General features: G+C 41.4%; 1 protein-coding gene across 4 annotated transcripts in view; it reads right to left on the bottom strand.

Moving 5' to 3' along the window:
- The window catches only part of PKD1L1 (polycystin 1 like 1, transient receptor potential channel interacting), a 331,908-nt gene that overhangs the window by 123,993 nt on the left and 186,917 nt on the right, over window positions 1-20,998 (bottom strand). For 3 of the 4 annotated variants that reach the window (XR_004538070.1, XM_033930462.1, XM_033930460.1), the window contains exons 36-39: window positions 20,645-20,799; window positions 11,940-12,040; window positions 8,580-8,775; window positions 7,067-7,150 (exon numbers count right to left, since the gene is read on the bottom strand). Coding sequence is in view for 3 of the 4 variants with exons in the window: in XM_033930462.1 (XP_033786353.1) it covers window positions 7,067-7,150; window positions 8,580-8,775; window positions 11,940-12,040; window positions 20,645-20,799 (536 nt within the window). In the remaining variant the exon portion in view is untranslated. The remainder of the gene's footprint in view (window positions 1-7,066; window positions 7,151-8,579; window positions 8,776-11,939; window positions 12,041-20,644; window positions 20,800-20,998) is intronic. The other variant, XM_033930461.1, reaches the window with a different exon arrangement.

Below are 20,998 nucleotides of genomic sequence, written 5' to 3' on the forward strand. Positions count from 1 at the left end.
GCAGAGGCCCCCTGGAGCAGCTGCTTTTAAAATAAAGGAAAAGATGCTGGACAGATGCCCGCCTAGAGATGCTGAGCAGGCATTTGGTGGGCCCAAGGTAGTGGGGAGGGAGGGAAGGAAGGAAGGAAGAAAGGAAGGAAAAGATACTGGATGGGAGGGCAGTTGGGAATCAGAAGGGAGAGATGGTAGACCTGGGAGTTGGTGGAGAAGGAGAGAAAGATACTGGATGGAAGGACATTTGGTAGGTGGTGAAATTGGGGGAGGGAATGGGTGAAGAGGAATTGAAGGGCCCTCTCCTTAATTTCTGCCCTGGGCCCCAGCATGTCTAACACCTGTCCTGCTCACAGCTATGTGCTAGATTGTAGTCAGATATTCAATGCTGGGCCATGTCCGGGCATCAATCCTGAATATCTTTCATCTTGGATACTCAGAAGTTAGCCAGGCACTGGTTGATATTCATACTGGTGCCCAGGCAGCTTGGGGTTTAATCAAATAAAATTTTAGAAACTTGCTTACAAATGTCTTGTTAGACTAATGCATTGGTTGCAACATAAGCTATAAACAAGGGTGAAATTCATAAACATGTAGTTCCCTTATGCATGCTGTTTTTCATCTGAATATTTAAGTACACTGTATATTTCATTTGCCACTGCAGTGTTTTCAGAAATCAACATCTCCATCTACTGGTATAAATGAATAAAATTTGATAGCACTGTAGAAAACCAGTGGTGCAGCAGAACAAGACTGTCTGCAACTGCAAGCCCCTAACCATATCTCATCACAGCTTTTGTCTGTCAGTTGTGAATGACCAGGAAGGGTCCCAGATTCCCTGCTAAGAACAGTGCATTTTCAGCTGAAAAGCCTGTCAGTAGAACTGTCCACGTATGATCAAGCCTTACTTAAAACCCAATGAGGGCATGGGGGTGGGCAGCCATGGACCTCAAAGACCACAACCCAGTCAGCTTTTCAAAGAATTCTACAATGAATATGCATGAGATATTTGCATACAATGGAAGCAGTATATGCAAATTGAGATCATGCATATATTCATTGCGGAAATCTTTGAAAACTCAACTAGGTTGTGGTCCTCGAGATAGTGATATGAAATGTTTATGTGGTTTACAACCAATGAATTAAAAAAAAAATGTTCTGCTTTTCAGCTAACTTGGCCCATTTCCTTTCAGGGCATTAAAGTTCATCAAAAAGGTTTTAAATTTGGCCTACTAGAGCCCTGGTAGCCAAAGAAGGTTTGAGCAGTATGGATGTGATATAGGTATGCTGCAGCATTCTGAATTAGTTTATGCCATATACTTTAAATATAGTGGTTCCTCATACTGTACAATAAAGCTATACAAAATGTTTGTATGCTATATAAAATAGTGACCATGAAAAAGCCAATTTCATGAGAAACAGCATACTAAGGATCTGCTAACTCCTTACACGGAAAGAGGCAGAATATTTTGGATGACTGGAATGTGTGAATTCTTAAGCAAACTATCATCTCTCACACTGCTAAATGCTGTACATACCCCAGCTTCCCTTTGATTTCAATCAAATAGTTGTACTTATTTTTAAACTTTATTTTAAATATATAGCTGGCATTATTACTATGCATTTTTATCCATCATTGCCATGTATTGTCAAACTTTTTAAAAGAGCCACATATACTGTAGTTTTTTCTTACATAACAAAACACATATGAGTTTACCAATGCATTTGAGCAAAATAAATTTTTGGACTACCTTGTTGAATCTAAATATAGTAACACAAAGGGCCGGATTCTGTAATTGGCGCCTAAAAAAAGATAGGTGCCTTAAGTTAGGCACCTATTGCATGTGAATCATACTTAGGTGTTGTGGCCGGGCCAGTCCCCAAGTGAATAGGAAAACCTGGCTCGGACCGCAAGCAAGAATTTTGTATGCCTTTTATATGGTTAAGTGAAGGAAAAACCCGGATACTTGATTTCTGGAAAACAGCATCAGGTTTATTAGTGTCCCAAATAAAAATAAGAAAAAAAACCATTCAAACTTGGCTTCTTAGATGCGCCCAGGCGCTTCCCGTACTCTCATACAGTTCAGTCCAGGATAGTCATATTGGGCTTAACTCAGGGACTGGATAGCCCATTTTCACCACAATAATCAAAATTCCAAAACTCAAAATTGCCCCAGTAGTTCAGTATCTTCACTGTCCCATATCCCCTTTGGGTTTATCAGTTTCTCCTGATCACTGTTCCTTGCTTTACAGCTGAGCACGTTCCATGCCAGCTTTCTCACATTTCAGCTACTTCACAGTCCCAGAATAAACAAACTTAACTTTGCTTCTGCTGTTCTCCCAAGGAACATCCACAGCCCTGCCTGCCAGGCTGTGAGGGCCATGCCTCCCTTTAGTTTAAGGTCTCCAGGCCCTCCCGATGTGACCCTTATCTTCTTTAGTTCCTGCTCCTAGGGAGTCTGAATACGGGGTTTATTTATACAAGCATTCTCACTTAATTAAGCAGGGCTGCCTCAGCCCTGCTTACAGCCATGCTCTGGCTCAAGTTTAAAGGAAACAGAAAACTTTCTTTATAGGAATGGTCGGGACCCTCATACATGGTACTCTCCTAGGTCCATGTCTTCTTCACCCACACTATCCCCAGGATCACTACACATTTCCCACTCACACTCTTGGGAACCCTGGCTTTCCATTTCCACATTCATTCCAGGCTTTACATCCCATTCCCCTCTCTGCATGTCTGCCAGCTCCCCTGCACCATTTCCATTAGGGTAAACTTCCAGCCCTTCCCTCTGGGGTTCAATAGGCAAGTCACTATACCTCCTGTGAGTTATACTGCCTCTCCTTGTGGGCTGGCCTCCTGCAAAACGTCCCTGTTGGGGCTTAGGCAATGTGTGGAAGCTAGGATCACCGTGGGTTGTTTGGTTTTCCCAATCAGAGCCAGCTGAGCCTCTCTCCTGCTGCCTCTGCTTGTTTCCCATTTGAGGCTTCCCAGCCTGCAAACTCCGGGGTATGACTCCACCCCTCTCCAAATTGGTCTCAGGTTTCTCCCTGACTTGGGGAAAGGAGTGATAGGGGAAATTATCTGCTTGCAGTGCCCTCCCTGCCTGAATTTTGGGCTGTGCTACCACCTGCTTATGCATTTTCCTTCCTGGCTGAGCCGGCTATCCAGACTCCATGCCAGGTTTTCCAGGGCTGTGTGCTTGCTGGATTTAGTAGTCCTTTTAGCTGGGACTGGAGCTTCCCTGTCACAGTGCCCATTACAGAATCGTGCTTAGCGGCGCCTAACTTAAAACTTAAGTGCCTGTAAATAGCCAAGGGTTTTAAAGGACTACGTTACAGGTGCATGGAGAAGAGAGAGGGAGAAATGTTGGACATAGGGTGGAGGGCAGGGAGAGATGGTGTATGGGGAGAGAGAAAGAAATGTTGCACATGATAATGGAGGGGAAGAAGGGAGAGATGCTGCGTGGAGAGGAATAGAGAGGTTTGACCCAGGGCACAAGGCAGGCAGAGAAAGAGATAGCAGACAGTGGGAAAGAACAGTTGGATATGGCAATAGAAAGGAAGGTACAGACATAGAAGATAGATGGTGAGCATTGAGTAAGAAGAAAATGTAAAATGGGCAGGAGACCCTGACGAGTAAGTTAAGAGAAGACAAACAGAAACCAGAACCTGGGACCAATATCATTTCAATAATAAAATGAACAGACAACAAAAAGTACAAAAATAATTTTATTTTCTGTTTTGTGATTAAAATATATCAGATTTGACTGTATATCCTGCTAGAGCTGGTATTAGACAGCGAGCTTGAGCTAGGATCTAACAGAAAGAGGAGAAGTCTTTTTTTTGTTTTGTTTACACAACAGAACCTTTGGTATCTGGCCAATTGGAGTCTTAGGCCACTCCCAGTGCATCCCAGAATGCAATGTAATGGAGGTCTAAGACTCCGGTTGGCCTATTTTCTGTTTTGTGATTACAATATATCAGATTTGAATGTATATCCTGCCAGAGCTGGTATTAGACAGCGAGCTTGAGCTAGGATCTAACAGAGAGAGAAGTCTTTTTTTGTTTTGTTTACACAACAGCACCTTTGGTATCTGGCCAATCTGAGCCTTAGACCTCTCCCCGGTGCATCCCAGAATGCACTGGGAAGGAGAATGCCTGCCATTTTGGAAGAGACGGGCCTGCCAGCAGGAGGGTGTAGACATCCCTCTTGCCAGTCATCTCCTAAAGGCATGGGGGGGGGTTTGAGGTGTGAGGGAGTGTTGGGGTATGTTGGGAAATGTTGGGTGAGCGTCGGGTGGGTGATGGAGAATGACGGGTGAGTGTCAAGAGGTGTCAGGGAGGTGTTAGGGAGTGTCAGGTGGGTGTTGGGGAGTGTCGGGTGGGTGTTGGAGAGTGTCAGGTGGGTGTTGGAGAGTGTCAGGTGGGTGTTGGGGAGTGTCAGAGAATGTTGGGTAGGTTGGGAGTGTCTGGGGTTTGCCGGATCGACAGGGCTGGCGGCAGGAGGGAGTGGACATCCCTCCTGCCAATTGGATGTGGGGGGAGGAGACCAGAATTGTCAGGGGATCAACAGGGTTAGCGGTGGCAGGGAGTGGGCATCCCTCTTGCTACGGACAGTGTCAGGTGATTCGGGGATGGCAGCGGGAGGGAGTGAGCATCCATCCTGCCAGCTTCGCGGGGAGGGGGAGCGAGTTCCATGCTACGGGTGCTCAGTTGATCACGGCAGTGAGATTTCTTTGCTGTGATCAGCATAGTGGCCACATCTATTTGAAATGTGGACCAGCATTTTGTTGGACTACATTTCAGGCCCCTATTGCAGCCCTAGTGAGATGCCTAGGGCTGCTTAAGCTCGCTCAAGGCCACTTCTGGGCAAAACCACGCCCCGCCTTAGGCAAGCTTAAGCATCCTTAGGGGTCTCTCTGCACTTGCAACAGACGCCTATAGTGTAGACAGCCTGCCTCAGGTATTTTTTAGAAAACGTGTGTCCCAATTGGCTGTTCAGACAGCGGTAGGATGCCTACCATTGCCTTCAGTTGCGATGCCGTTTATAGAATTTGCCCCCAAGTGCCTAAAATAATACTCTCTGAGTAAAAAGTAAAAGTACCAAAACTACAATGTCTATTCATCAAGAACTGCTACCAGTTTCAACTTTATCTCTGCTTTAAAGTGACCCAACACATCTAACCAGGCTACTCTACTGTTCTCATAGGCTATATTCATTGAACTGCAAAATTTAAAATGAAATAATATACTGTTTGCCTGACAAGTTTTGCAATGGCAAAATCCTGTTCCCAGTTTTGAGGTTTCATTTGGTATCTCCCTTTCACTTTTACCTTTTAACTGAAAGCATCAAATGTAACTAGGTAAAAGTAATAAAAATAGGCAAAATTATTACTTCAGTAAAAGTAACATATGTTATCCTGTCTTTTTTTTACAAGTAAAAGTTCAACTTTTACTTAAGTGCAGTAATTAGTTACATTTACTCAGTTACTAAACAACACTGAGGGAATACAGCTTGCATGGGGAATGGGGGTGAGGATTACAACTTAAAGTTAGCAAGGAGGCTGTTACACTGTGACAGCGCACCTGTACAGCTGCGTCTTGCATTCATATTCTCGAGTGTACTATTATCACAGGGAAGTGATATCATGCTGTGTTAACTGCATAGCTGTCTACCCTAAAGTGTTAGGAAATCTCCCAAAAGTTCATACACAGGTTTTGTACCTGCCATGCTTTAACTTGGGCTGTTAACATGTGTTAGCACAGGTTAACATGTGTTAGCTCAGGTTAACGTGTTAGCACAGGTTAACATGTGTTAGCTCAGGTTAATATGTGTTAGCTCAGGTTAACATGTGTTAGCTCAGGTTAACGTGTGTTAGCACAGGTTAACATGTGTTAGCTCAGGTTAGTAAACAGACCCCTTAATAACTATAAAAGAGAAACAAGTATAATATTTCACTGAAAGTCTGTAGAGATGACTAGCATGGTTAGGAAGATGAGTACGAATCAAATAACATGCACAATAAAATATAACCAATAAAACAACACCAAGGCCCACCTATAGACCAAAGGCCATCATCAACTCATATGTTTTTGCTGCACATTCAATAAGTTGATGGTTTACCTGTACCACCCATACACAAATAGCGATGAAATTTCACATTAAGGCATATGGCAGGAGGGGAATTCAATAACTGTACAACTACATATAGGTTCCTGGATGGTGCTTGATTGGTGCATATTCTATAAAGGAAAGTAGATATGCATTTATCTGCTTAGGCGTGAGCATTTATGTCAGCCATAGAACTGGGTTAAGTCTGTTTACCTATATTCCAAAGAGAATGGTTAGTAGTAGTCTGAGCTCCCTCCAACTCTTCCGCAAACATCTGAAAACCTGGTTATTCTCAAAAATGTAACTCCTCCTCCTTCTCTGGTCATTCTAGTCCTCTAAATTTTTCTCCTCATTTTGTCTCTTCCCTCCACTGGAGTTCCTTTCTACCCTAACTCTTGTTAACCGTGTCGAGCTTTACAAATGTAGAGATGATGCAGTATACAAACCTAAGGTTTAGACTAGATTAGATTAGATTAGTTTATAAGTTACGTGTGTAACTTTATGCTCTGCTCTTGTGTGTTCCCACCTGCAAACTACACACTATCAAAGATAGGCATGTAGTTATTGAATAATGCTTAGGTGCATAATTAGCATATGTGCATACATATGTCACTTATGTACATATATGCTAGGATTCTAAACATTCATGTGCATAATTGGCACCCATCTTTTTGATATAGCCTTCAGTCCATAACCCTACTCCTCACTGCCCCCAACCCAGCCAGCTGATTAACTGTTCCCCTTAACTGTATCCAGAACATCCTGTTTGTCCTGTCTGTTTAGATTATAAGCTCTTTTGAGCAGTGACTGTCTTCTTTGTGAATCTGTACAGCGATGCATATGTCTGGTAGCGCTATAGAAATAATTAATAGTAGTAGTGATGTAAATGTTAATGCCTACTATATAGAATTACCCCATAATTAGAGATGAAAGCCCTCGCTCATAATAAGTTCTGCTTACCTCAAAAATTGAAAAACCTCTTCAATTTCCAGATGGGTCTGTAGCTGCCTGCTTGCAATGGTGAACATGGTTAAATGGGTGCAGCTGCATGAGGAAATACTACATTAGCAGTTTGTAAAACATTATTCAGATAATGCTGCATAGAGGTAATAAATATTTTTTTATATGTTTCCATAGTGGTAGAAACGAAAATTGTATCTGAGTTCAGGCAAGCTTGAGACAAGTACGAGAGGATCGCTAAGGGGTGATATGGTTTGGCAGACTGGATAGGCCATATGGTCTTTATCTGTCTTCATTTTTCTATTTTACTAACAACCCAACTCACAAAATAAATAAAACATGCAAAACAGTTGGTCTTCAGCACTAAATGAGAGAGGATTGCATCTAGTCAGCTCCATGGAAGAAGTTGGTCCATATATTGCTATGTTGCCTGCTGGAATTAGAAAAGTTCAGTACAAAGAAACTGTGAAAACAAATATATTGTCTTTTTCATTTATATATGATTTTCTAACAAGACAAGTGGAATCACATTCTATGTGAGGGATTAAAGGAAGTAAGAGGGAAAGAAATTATAGGGTAGTGTAGATGAAACTGATGGAGGGTATATAGAGATGGGTGTCAGGTCAAAAGCGCATCGGGACAAAGGCGCGCCCAGACAATTGAGCGCATCGCGGGGGCGCGCGCAACAGAAAATTACTGTTTTTAGGGCTCCGACGGGGGGGCGTGGGGGGGAACCCCCCCACTTTACTTAATAGAGATCGCGCCACGTTGTGGGGGCGTTGTGGGGTTGTAACCCCCCACATTTTACTGAAAACTTCACTTTTTCCCTGTTTTTAGGGAAAAAGTTAAGTTTACTGTAAAATGTGGACGGTTACAACCCCCCATAACGCCGGCGCGATCTCTATTAAGTAAACTGAGGGGGCTCCCCAACAAACCCCCCCGTCGGATCCCCTAAAAACTGTAATTTTCTTCGGCGCACGCCTCCATCTTGCGCTCAGTTGTCGGCGCGCGCCTTTGTCTTTCAAAAGAAAATTGATATGTAAGATAAAGACTGGTAGGAAGAAGGAGAAGACTTTTCAAGCCTGTAATAGGTGGGTGGGGGGTATGCCTTTGAGTTGACCATTGACCCATGGCTACATGCACAGTGAGGAATCCTCCCTGTGATGTTTCAAGGCAGAGTACATGAGTGGTTTGCCATTGCCTTCTATGCAGTGTGTGGCTCCACTACGGTGTTGTTGCCCAACAAAGGGCCCTGCAGTCTATAGTACCTGGGGTTCCCCCATGGTCCCCATCCAGGTATTACCAGGCCTAACTCTGCTTTGCTTCCAATAGCAAGCATGGGCTTACCCAGGAGAGCTAGTCTGTAGGCAATAAGTAGAGAAAAAAATTCTTATTCTTCATCAAATTGCTCCTTGACATTGAAGTCTGAGAATCTAAGCTCGGAGGTTTAGTACACTATCTTTATGACAGAGAAGTGAGGCTTTTTTCTTTAAGCATTTCCCTGGCAAAGTACCTGCAACTGACTTTTGCTGAAGTTGTCCCTTGCAGTGGGTAACATCCTTCAGTTTTCCATTCTCTGATATCATCCCAGTATAAACACTGAATCCACTCCATACTAACAGTGTAGTTTACCACATTAGCAAGATATTTATTTTTGGGTTTCCGATCATAATCAGCATCCAGTAAAGCCAAGTAACAAGATCTTGTATCTAGAGTAAAAATAACAATAATGATAACAACAAAATTAATTGTAAGCTGTTAAAAGTAAAACTCTATTCTTAAGATGCACTAAACTTCCTGTGGCTGCTGAGATATCAGATAACATGTGGAGGGGCAGTTTTGATATGGACATTTTGCGGAACATGCACAAAAATCCGATAGCGAATATGACCATTTTTGAAACAACCTTTTCTTTTTCAAAATGGCCATTTCTTTAGATGTGTTTGTTCTCAGTTCATCTATCTTTCTGAACCATTTTTGAAAAACACACCCAAAAGAAAACCAAATAGAACAAGACATTGGGATATAGGAGTGACCAGCATTTTTAGTAGACTGACCGCACAGACATCCCAGCACAGCGGTGGGACACCCTAGGGCTACACAGCTCATTATAACCCCCTTATATTGTATGGTGAGCCCTCCAAAACCCACCTAAAACCTACCGTACCCCACACCAATAATCCTTATGCCTGCAGGTGTCACCTATATGTAAGTACAGTGGGATTTGGGTGGGGTTTGAAAGGCTCACATAATCCACCATAAGTGTAGTAGTGGAATATGGGCCTGGTTCCCCATCTCTACAGTAGAGACTGATGTGGGGACAAAGATTCATCCCCATTTCCTTCCAAAGATTTTTTCCTATTCCCACCCCATCCCCACAGTGAAGCACATTTTTCATCCCTGTCCCCTCGCTGCCCCTGCAATCTTAATTGACTTCCCCACATCGCCCCACTCAAAGCAGAAAGATAATTTTATGCACTTTTATGAGCCTAAAGCATTGCAAATAAATATTTTAAGCCTATAGTGGGGAAGGGGTTATAACTTTTATTTTGATTGAAAGAACATCAATGAAAGTTCAACTTGTGAGGCATGATGGGTTCTGCATTGCACACAGAAAACCAAACATCAGCTCAATACAAGTGATATTTTAGTCCAGATAATAATTTTAATTCTAATTATTCATGCTCAAAACATATTAAGAAAAGCCCACAGAATATCACACACAAATAATTTGGTGCTTTTTTTCCACTGTAAAAGTAAACAAAAAGCGCGTGGCTTAGTGCTTTTCTCTGTGTGAAGGCAAATCAAACACAAACAGACAATGTCCATTTCCAAGCAACAAAATAAAGCGAGAAAAAAAAAAAAAAAATCAACCAAGTACATCTCTCAGATATGAAACCATGCTAGCAGCAAAAGCATCTAAGCCCTTTAAATCCCTATGGGCTTTGCGGCAGTTATCACAGCGGCAGCTGGTAGCTCGGCTTTGTAAAAGAGGGGGTTAGTGCTTTTCTCTCAGTCATTTCCATGAACCTTGAAACCTATACCAGCAATCCTTAACATTAACCTATAGCACATGGCTTATTGCCTTTTCAGTGAGAAACCAAACAGGACATACTTCAGAAAAAGGAGGCTGGATTGAGACATCCGGGTTTTACTTCCATTGAAAGCATTGAAAGTACTGCAGCAAGGGATGTACAAAACCTTACCATAGTTTAGTAAAAGGCCTCCTAGGTCTCTACAATGAGTCTACTGTAGTTTAACCACCTCCAAAAGGTCATTAACAAAGATTTCTTAACAAAATAGTGAATGTTAGAGACATCTCAATGGATAAGCAGTATCTGGTGGAGCAACCCCTCTCCAACCAGGCAATAGTGGGGTACATGGAGCAGTCGCCAAGGCCAATGTCCTCATGCACACAACCATCAGCTCTGCCGGTTCCTCCACCCCAGAACAGGAAGTTGACATCAGAGGGGGTGGTAACTGGCAAAGGCGGCAGCCGCACCCATGCGGACTGCTTTCCCTTGACTGCTCCATCTGGGGCGGTGCCAGGGCAAACTGCCCCCACCATGCCGCCCTTGGTACACTACAGTAGATAAAAATTAATAACAGTAAAGTCTTTAGGAGGTCATTAGGAAATACTACACTTGTTGCAGATAAGAATATCTTGAAGAGTAAAAATTAGGACAAATTATGTCCGTAATCATGTTTACTCTTCTCTCTACTAATAGGATTAAGATAAATCTTTAATAGAATACTAATGAAATTGAGCTCATTCTAGGAGTATTGAATCAGTAAGAGAAACCTTTCTCAAACTGAAACGATGCAAAAGAGTAGCCAACTCTGAGACCTAACAGAAGAACCAACCAGAATGACATCAAAATTGGACAAAATTGGGAACCCCATTTTAGCAAAATCACAAGAAAAATGATCAAAACAAAAGTTTTCGCCCTTATTTCCCTCCCATTTAAAAGAGAACTCCAGCCCTACCAACTCCAAATGTGCTTACCATGGGATGTATCCACTACAATTTATCCAACAAAATCATAAATTATTCAACTTAGCTAGTTGAGATACAAGAAGAACATCATTTCCAAGGATCTGGGTTTTACTTCAATTGAAAGCTCCACACACCCTGGCCTAGATTCAGGAGTGAGGTTCATTATTATCACGAGTATGCACAAAATTAATCCATTTAGAGTCATCCAGATGATATTCAGCATTATTTTAGCCACCAGGAACGGCTCCTGGCCAGTTAATAGCACATAGCCGGCTGTCTGCTGATATTCGGTGGGAAATAACTAGCTATCTCTTGCAGAATATCTGGTTTGGTGATTTGGCCAGTGATCAGCTATGTCATGTGACATAGTTAGTCACTGCCAATATTCATCAGCTCGCCAGCTAAAGCATGCAGCCAGAGAGAAGCAGGTTTATCTTTGGCCAATAGGCCTTAGCCAGCCAGCCAATGAATATAGGCTTGGCCGGCTAAGTCCACAGCAGTGAACTTTACTCTGGAAATTCAATACCAGTGACGGGATACAGCCCCAGTAATGAATATCCAGGGTTCGCGCTGACCACAGGAGGTAGCCGAGCTGCCTCTCACAGTCTCAATATTGGGCTTATTGTCCCCAGATTTTGGCATGCTTAGTTGGTGCAATACCATTATAATCTGTACCAGGTCTTTTTCCCACCAGTACAATAGATGCCACCAGCGGGACAGAAAACTAGCAAGATCCTGGGAAACAGCAAATGAGCTGGGAAGAATCAGGGAAGCAGCACAGCCTGGAAGTACGGTATTCAAGTTTGCTTGCACCATTAATGACAGTTCTGTAAGATGGATGGGATTCTATCCATTTGTGAAAATGACCTTTATTACCTTTTAAAGAAGCTGCTGGTATAATAATCTGAGATGTTTCTGCTTTCCAAAAGTGGAATTTTTTCACATTATAATGAGTTGGAGTTGGCTTTAAGGAGAACCTGCAATAAAATTACAGATGAATTATTTAGCCGATTGTGCCATTCCACCCTGAATACCTCATATTGATTATGCGAAGTAACCACATGGAAAGGTATTTTCGACAGAATGTCCATCAGAATTGGGATGACCTGCTCATAATGTTCAAAAAATCCATTCATTTCATAGCCATTTTCAAACAGGAAAAACATCTGGATATCCTGTTGGAAAATACATGAGAAACACATTCTTGGGCAGAAAACATCCAATATGAACAGTCATTTTCCAAAATAAAACATCCAAAATATAAATGCCAAAAAAGCAGGCACAAAAATGTCTGTCTGGTATTATTTGTACAAAAATGGCCTCACTGTCATCCCTGCAGAGCAGAGGAGAAACCTGATGGTCAGCCCAGTGGACTTTAAACAATGGGGTCCAACTACAAATCCCACCTTAATTCCTTTATAGGTTATTGTGAGCCTTCCAGGAACAGTTAAAAATCTATTGCACCCAAAAGGTACACCACTATAGTAAGAACATAAGAATATCTCTGCAGCATTAATATACAGGAGGTGAGTCTTTTTCAAATGGAGGAAAACTCTGGAATGAGAGGGCATAGGATGAAGTTAAGAGGTGATAGGCTTAAGAGTAATCTAAGGAAATGCAGTAAACCCCCGTGAATTCACGGTTTGCGAATCGCGGACTTAGGAATTTGCGATATTTTCTGACCGCCACTTCCTGGTACTAAAGTCAAGGTTACACCAATCAGGAACTGCTTTGACACGCTATCTGGCGTGTCAAAGCAGCTCCTGATTGGTATAGCCTGACTTTAGTACCAGGAAGAGGCGGTCAAAAAATACTGCAAATGATTTTTAGCACCCGTCAGCGCCCCAGCTGCCCTCTCCTGCCTCCGATCAGCCCCTTAAACCGTATTTGCGGTTTTTCAGAATTTGCGATTGTTCCTGGAGCGGAACCCCAGCAAATTTCGGGGGAGTACTACTTCTTTATAGAAAAGGTACTAGATGTGTGAAATAGTCTCCCAGTACAGGTGGTAGAGACAAAGAGTGTGTCTGAATTCAAGAAGATGTGGGATAGGCACATGGGATCTCTCAGAGAGAGGAGGAGATAGTGGATGCTGTAGATGGGCAGATGGGATGGACTATTTGGCCTTTATCTGCCATCATATTTCTATATCCATACTGGGTCAGACCAATGGCTCATGTAGCCCAGTATCCTGTTTCTAACAATGGCCAATCCAGGTCACAAATACCTGGCAGAAGCCCAAAAAGGAGCAACATTTCATGCTATTAATCCCAAGCAAGTAGTGGCTTCCCCATGTCTATCTCAATAACAAACTAAGGACTTTTTTTTTCCAAGTAAGTTTTATTTTCTATTGCCAACACATACAAAGAAAGCCACAACATGGTGGCTGAAACGTCAGTTCTTTCTACACAGACACAGCAAGACCCAGAAAACTGCTACAATCAAGACTTAACTAGTCCACATAAAAGGAGAACAGTAAGACTACAAAGAAAGAATAATAATAATAATAATAACTATATTTTTCTATACCAACACCTGAAAAGTTCTAGGCGATTCACAGAGTAAAAAGGACTGGACATTCCAGTGATAATACAAATCAATCAGAAAGGCAATACAATATTTCAATGATGAAAAAATACAGTATGGAACTATAACTTAGTCATCAATCAAGAACAAATATTTTGAACAAATAGGTCTTAACCAATTTTCTAGAAGTGCAATAAGAAGCTGATTGTTGAATCAGATCATCTAGCCATCGTTGAACTTTACCTGCTTAATAAGCCACAGATCAATCAAAATACTTTTTGTAACGGCAATTTTTAGGATTGGGAAAGGTAAATTGAAAAAAATAAGGGCATAACAGTCCACAATATGTAATCCATAGGCCTAGGCCTAATTACAAACCTTTGTTAAATCCAGTCATGCTAACCTGTTACCACATTCTATAGCAACAAGATCCAGAGCTTAACTATTCATAAAAGTGAAAAAATGTTTCCTCCTGTTTGTTTAAAAAGTATTTCCATATAACTTCATTGAGTGTTCACTAGTCTGTACTTTTTGAAAGAGTAGAAAATAAATTATTTTACCTATTCTACACTACTCAGGATTTTGTAGACTTCAATCATATCTCTCCTCAGCTGTCTCTTTTCCAAGCTGAAGAGCCCTAACCTCTTTAGTCTTTCCTCAATACAAGAGGAGTTCCATCCCCTTTATCATCTTGGTTGTTCTTCTTTGAACCTTTCTGATTCAGCAATATCTTTTTTGAGATATGGTGATCAGAATTAAATACAGTACTCAAGATGAGGTCACACCAAGGAGCGATACAGAGTCATTATAGCATTCTTAATGTTGTTAACCATCCCTTTTTAAAAATAATTCCTAGCATCTTGTTTGCTTTTTTGGCTGCTGCTACACATTGGGTGGAAAGTTTTAGCATACTGTCTACAATGAAACCCAGATCTTTTTCTTGGGCACTAACTCCAGCATCTGGTAACTATGATAAGGGTTATTCTTCCCACTGTGCATCACTTTCCACTTGTCCACATTAAATTTCATCTGCCATTTGGACACCCTGTATTCTAATTTCCTAAGGTCTTCCTGGAATTTTTTACAGTCTGCATGTGTTTTAACAACTTTGTTTAGTGTCATCTGCAAATTTAATCACCTCACTCATTGTTCCAATTTCCAGATCATTTATAAATGTTAAATAGCACCCTGTGGCACTCTATTATTTACAACGCAGCAATCCTCACTCACAGGATCAAAATATAGGATGGCAACAAGGTTCCCAAAGCCATTTACACCAATACAAAAATCCAGTGCAGATGTTTTGACTTGGCTCATATAATTACCTCTACTATTTACCCTCCTCCATTGAGAGAAATGGCCATTTTACCCTACCCTTTGTCTTCTGTCCAATAGCCAATTTTTAATCCACAACTGAACATTGCCTCCTATCCCATGACTCTTTAATTTTCTCAGGAGTATCTCTTGAGGAACTCTGTCAAAAGCTTTCTGAAAAGGGGGGCTTTCTGTTTCGGAAGAGAAGGCAAGCCAGCGCGCGCAGTGTTAGAGCCACATGGCCTGGGTTCAGTTCACTTGTAGGTGAGAGGGCAATGAGAACATAAGAAGAACATAAGAAAAGCCTTACTGGGTCAGACCAATGGTCCATCAAGCCCAGTAGCCCATTCTCACGGTGGCCAATCCAGGTCATTAGTACCAGGCCAAAACCCAAGAAGTAGCAATATTCCAAGCTACAGACCTAGGGCAAGCAGTGGCTTTCCCCCATGTCTTTCTCAATAACAGACTATGAACTTTTCCTCCAGGAAATTGTCCAAACCTTTCTTAAAACCAGCTACGCTATCCACTCTTACCACAAACTATGGCAACGCATTCCAAAGCTTAACTATTCTCTGAGTGAAAAAATTTCCTCCTATTGGTTTTAAAAATATTTCCCTGCAACTTCATCGAAGGTCCCCTAGTCTTTGTAATTTTTGACAGAGTGGAAAATCAATCCACTTATACCCCTTCTACTCCACTCAAGATATCTCCCCTCAGCCATCTCTTTTCCAAGCTGAAGAGCCCTAACCTTTTTAGGCTTTCCTCATACGAGAGGAGTTCCATCCCCTTTATCATCTTGGTTGCTCTTCTTTGGCTACAAGATACTTTTATTCTCATCCAGATAACTCAGGAAGGGAACACCCTTCCTCCATGTTCAAGACTAGGGTACTTCCTTTGAGTGGGAAAGGGGAAGGGGGGCAATACTTTTCTTCAGGTTTTAGGCAACAACCCAGTTGATCATCAGGAGAGTAATTAAAGTTTACTTGTTCTAGTAGACTTAGATACATTTCTTTCTCATAACAATTGATGACCAAATTTTCCCTTTGAATGTTTTCTTATAGGATAAAAGGGGGGATTGGAGTCATTGGATAGTTTGTAAATTTACATAATATAGCGATTGGCAGGGTGTTTCCCCTTTTCTTATTTTGATTTATTGCTTGCATATTACTCTATCCCATTTTATATAGAATTAGATGAAACCATCATGATTCTTTTATAATTGTGCTAACCTAGTATTTTTCTGTTTTTCGTTTGCTCAATGCTATATTAAAATTTTATTAAAAGAAAAATTAAGAAAAAGAAGGGACATCCGCTCCTACGGGTAAAAAAGATAGGCTGAGGTCAGTCTACAAATGGCCAACAATTCCCCTTCCTTCATTTCCTGTCACTTCCAGTAAACCCAATTCTGATTTATTTTCCTTATACAATATGAGGGGCATAATTGAAAGGGACATCTAAGTCCATTTTCGTCTAAGTTGCAAGTCGTCCAAAGTAAAAAATAGCCTAGGACACATTTTCGAAAAATACGTCCAAAAATTTTTTTTGTTTTGAAAATCATCTAACTATACATCCTGCCGGTCTGATCGTCCAAGTCGCTAAAGCGTCCATCTTTATACCACATTTTCGTCTAGCTCAGTGGTTCCCAAACCTGTCCTGGGGGACCCCCAGCCAGTCAGGTTTTCAAGATATCCCTAATGAATATGCATGAGAGAGATTTGCATATAATGGAAGTGACAGGTATGCAAGTCTCTCTCATGCATATTCATTAGGGATATCTTGAAAACCTGACTGGCTGGGGGTCCCCCAGGACAGGTTTGGGAACCACTGGTCTAGCTTTTCAAGTTTCAAGAAAGAAAGTGAAAAACGCCTAGAACAAGCCCTATTGGACATGGGAGGGGTCTGCAAAGTGATGGACAAAACACCCAGACATGCCACCTAAATAGTGGGGTACCTTACAGGGCACTGCTGTGAACTTCACAAAAAGGGTGCCATGTCTTCTCCTATTATAGCTTCCTTATAGATCACGGTGAGCCCACCAAACCACCTCCAGAATCCCCTAGACCCACTTATCTACCATCCCAATAGCCCTTATGGCTGCAGGCGCCACTTATATGCCAGTACAAAAGGGTTTTGGGGGTGTATAGGAGAGTGCATATGTTTAAGTATCAATGCAGTGATTACAGGGGCTTATGGGCATGGGGCCTCCTCTCTATGAGTCCCTAATCCAGCCCCAAGACAACTTAAGCTGCCTCTGTACTGGACGACTAGGCTTTCCTATGCCAGGCAGCCAGGTGATGATGGTCTGGAGGCTGAATTTCAGTTATACATACTGTATGACTAAGTCTAAGCTGGCCCACGTCCCACCCAACTCTCGCCCTTGCCACTCCTCTCGAAATGCTCCGTTTATCTTTGGTCGTTCAGAGGCACTATGAAGGCCTAGGTCATTTAGAAATACGTCCAAAACCCGTTTTTATTATCGGCACTTGGACGTATTTGGGAAATGTTCGTCCAAGTGCCGACTTAGGCCGGATTTTGGACGTTTTTCTCTTTCGATTATGAACCCCTATGTGCCCAATTTGTCCCGATATCCTGAGCTTCCAAATTGCAGAGACCTTTCCCTGCAATGCTACCTGCTTCTTATCCTTAGACCTCCTGCATGGGCAATGATGCAGCAAACAACAAAGATCAATCCATTTGCTGTCCTTACCTTAACTCTCCGCACACCTGCTCTTCCTCTACAAATGCCTGCACCATATATACAACCATCCTCAAACACGAAGGCGAAGAAGAACCCCCCTCCCGACATGCACCACATGGGGATGAGAGTTTGCAATTGTTCCAGCATCCACTCCCTTGGGACTCCGCTTTCTTGACTGGAGCCCAGAACTTGCGCGCAAGCAACCACATAGCTGGCTATAAATTGCTAAGGAGTGGAAAAGAGGGAAGTTGACTTCACCAGGCAGTCAAGGGAACCCTGCCCTGTTTGCTCCCCCCCTAACGCCGGCCCTGGAGCTCCCCTGATATTTGGGGGGCTGAGGCATGTGCCTACCTTTTAATCTGGCCCTGTACACTACAGCAACTGTCTCACCTTTATCCACATGTTTATTCACACCTTCAAAGAAATCAAGCAAAAGACCTCCCTTGGCTGAACCCATGCTGACTCTGTCCCATTAAGTCATGTTTGTCTATGTGTTCAACAATTTTATTTTTTATAATTGTTTCCACTATTTTAATCAGCACTGAAGTCAGGCTGACCAGTCTGTAATTTCCCAGATCTCCCCTGGACCCTTTTAAAAAAATGCCATAATATAGGCCTCCCTCCATTCCTCAAGTACCATGGATGATTTTAGTGACAGGTTACAGATCACAATTCAGCAATTTCATGATTGAGTTCTTTCAGTACCCTGGGATGGATTCCATCCGGTCCATTTAATTATCACTCTTTAACTTGTCAATTTGGCTCAGAACATCTTCCAGGTTCACCAAGATTTATTTCAGTTCCTCCATGTCATCACCCTTATAAATCATTTCTGGTTCAGGCAGATCTCTTACATCTTCTTCCATAAAGACTGAAGCAAATAATTCATTCCGTTTTTCTGCTATGGCTTTATCCTCTCTGAGTGCCCCTTTTGCTCCATGATCATCCAACAGTCCCATGGATTCCCTCACAGATTTTTTGCTTCTGATATACTTAAAAATGTTACTACTATGTGTTTTTGCCTTTTTGGCAAGTTTCTTGTCATATTCTTTTCTAGCATTTTTATGTCTCTTATATTCTTCATTTGGATCCTTTCTCCATTCTTTTAAGGATATTTTTGTGGTTCTAATAGCCTCTTTCAATTTTCCTTTTAACAATACTGGCTCTCACTTTCTCTTCTTTCCACTTTTGTTAATTTATGAAATATACTGTATCTGGTTTGAGTTTCCGTGATGGTATTTTTAAATAATGTCCACACCTGGTTTACAGTACTAACCTTTCCACCAATCCTTTTAACTTCTTTTTAATCATTTTCTTCATTTTATCATAGATGCCCTTTCAAAAATTAGATTTCTTTAGCGATTTCACTCCAGATATCAGCTCAAATTTTATCACTTTATGATCTCTTTTTCCCAGCGGACTCAACACACTTACCTCTTGTACTATGCCTTGTATTCCACTAAGGACCAATCAAAAATAGTCCCTTCTCTTGTCTGTTCCTGGACCAGTTGCTCCAAGCAGCAGTCATTTATGATGTCTATGAAGTCTACTTCCCTAGCACTCTCTGATGTAATATCTATCCAGTCAATGTTGGGGTAATTGAAATCAACTAATTTCTACAAGGAGGAGAAGCGTATTGCTTTATATCACCATAAACTATTAATTACATCTCCCATCTTGACACTGAAGTCCTGTTGTGATTGGAACTGCATTCAGAGCTTTTTAGAGCCTTGAATTTGGACTGAGCACTATTTTTGTATGTTTTTAGAAGGGGAGTTTTTATAGACCCATGAACTGAGGAAATAAAATCCTCTTCAAAAGAACATTTTTTTAAAAGAATGGGCTTTTGTGTCAAGATGGGAGGTGTAATTGATAGTTTATGGTAATTGAAATCACCTGTTATTATAGTGTTGCACAATTTACCAGCTTTCCTAATCTCTGTAAACATTTCTTTATCTTTCTGCTCATTTTGTTCAGGGGGACAGTAGTATAGCCCTACCTGTATATTCCTTCCCTTCACACATGTTATTTCTATCCATATGGATTCCACACTGCTATCTATATCATGCAGAATGTTTTGGGGTTTTTATTCAATTCCCTCCAATTTGATCTAGTCTTTCATTGCGATATAATTTGTACCCTGATAAAACAATGTCCCATTGATTGTCCTCCTTCTACCAGGTCTCTGAGATGCCTATTATATCTACTCTTTCATTCAATGCTACATGTTGTAACTCTCCCATCTTATTTTTTAGGCTTCAAGCATTTGTATACTTACACTTCACATTGTGTTTTTCTCTTACATTGACAAGCTGTTGAGAAGTTGACAGGGCTAATTTGCATCCTGTACTCTGCCTTCCTCTTAAACATTCTTGTCTTTTTCACCATTATTGAAACTTCTCTGATGGGACTCTCTAAATATCCTGTTTCAATGGTATCCTTCAAGGATACTCCACACTGAACCATCAGCTCCTGGATGACTGTTGGCTTTCCCCCATCTTAGTTTAAAAGCTGTTCTATCTCCTTTTTAAATGTTAGCACTAGCAGCCTGGTTCCATCTCATTTAAGGTGAAGTCCATCTTTTTGGAATAGGTTCCCCCCTTTCTCAGAATGTAGCCCAATTCCTAACAAATTTAAATCCCTCATCCCTGCACCATCATCTCAAACATGCATTCAGACCTTTATAGCTCTGCCTGTCTCTTGGACCCTGTGCATAGAGCGGGCAGCATTTCTGAAAATGCTACCCTGAAGGATCTGGATATCAGCTTTCTATCTAAGAGCCCAGATTTGGCTTTCAGAACATCCCTCCCACATTTTCCTGTGTTATTGGTACCTACATATACCAAGACAGCCAGCTCATCCCCAGCACTATTCTGATTGGTTTATATTTGAGTATATGTGGTAATCAAGATATGTTTGCATACTAAACGCTGTACTACACCTACTTATATTGGCTCCTATAACAAGTCTCCATAAAAGAGCAGCAGATCTAATAAAAACTGTATTAAGAAATTTTCTAAGCAGAATATCATATGTTGGGCTTTACCTTACAAGCAACATTATTGGAAAAGTTCTAGTGGCAGGTACAGAAAAATCTACTGTTATCTGTAGTGCTTCCTGTTGTTTTTCAGGAGTTACAGTGAAATGATGGAAGTTCACTTTGTCACGAAACAGCGAAAATAAGGTCTTATTGTCCTTAACCTGGTGAAATAAAAATATACAGAAAGACATGCAAACATTATAGTCACATTTTGCTGATCACAATAAATACTTTTCATGAGATATTTAAAATGCTGTAATGAGCAGACTAATCAATGGGAAATTAATACCACGGAAAATAATTTAAATATAGTGAATTCTTTTAAGGTCAATGTTTTTTATTAATGTTTGTGAAAAGTTA

This window comes from Geotrypetes seraphini, chromosome 2 (genome assembly GCF_902459505.1).
Source record: "Geotrypetes seraphini chromosome 2, aGeoSer1.1, whole genome shotgun sequence".
Taxonomy (NCBI): Eukaryota; Metazoa; Chordata; class Amphibia; order Gymnophiona; family Dermophiidae; genus Geotrypetes; species Geotrypetes seraphini.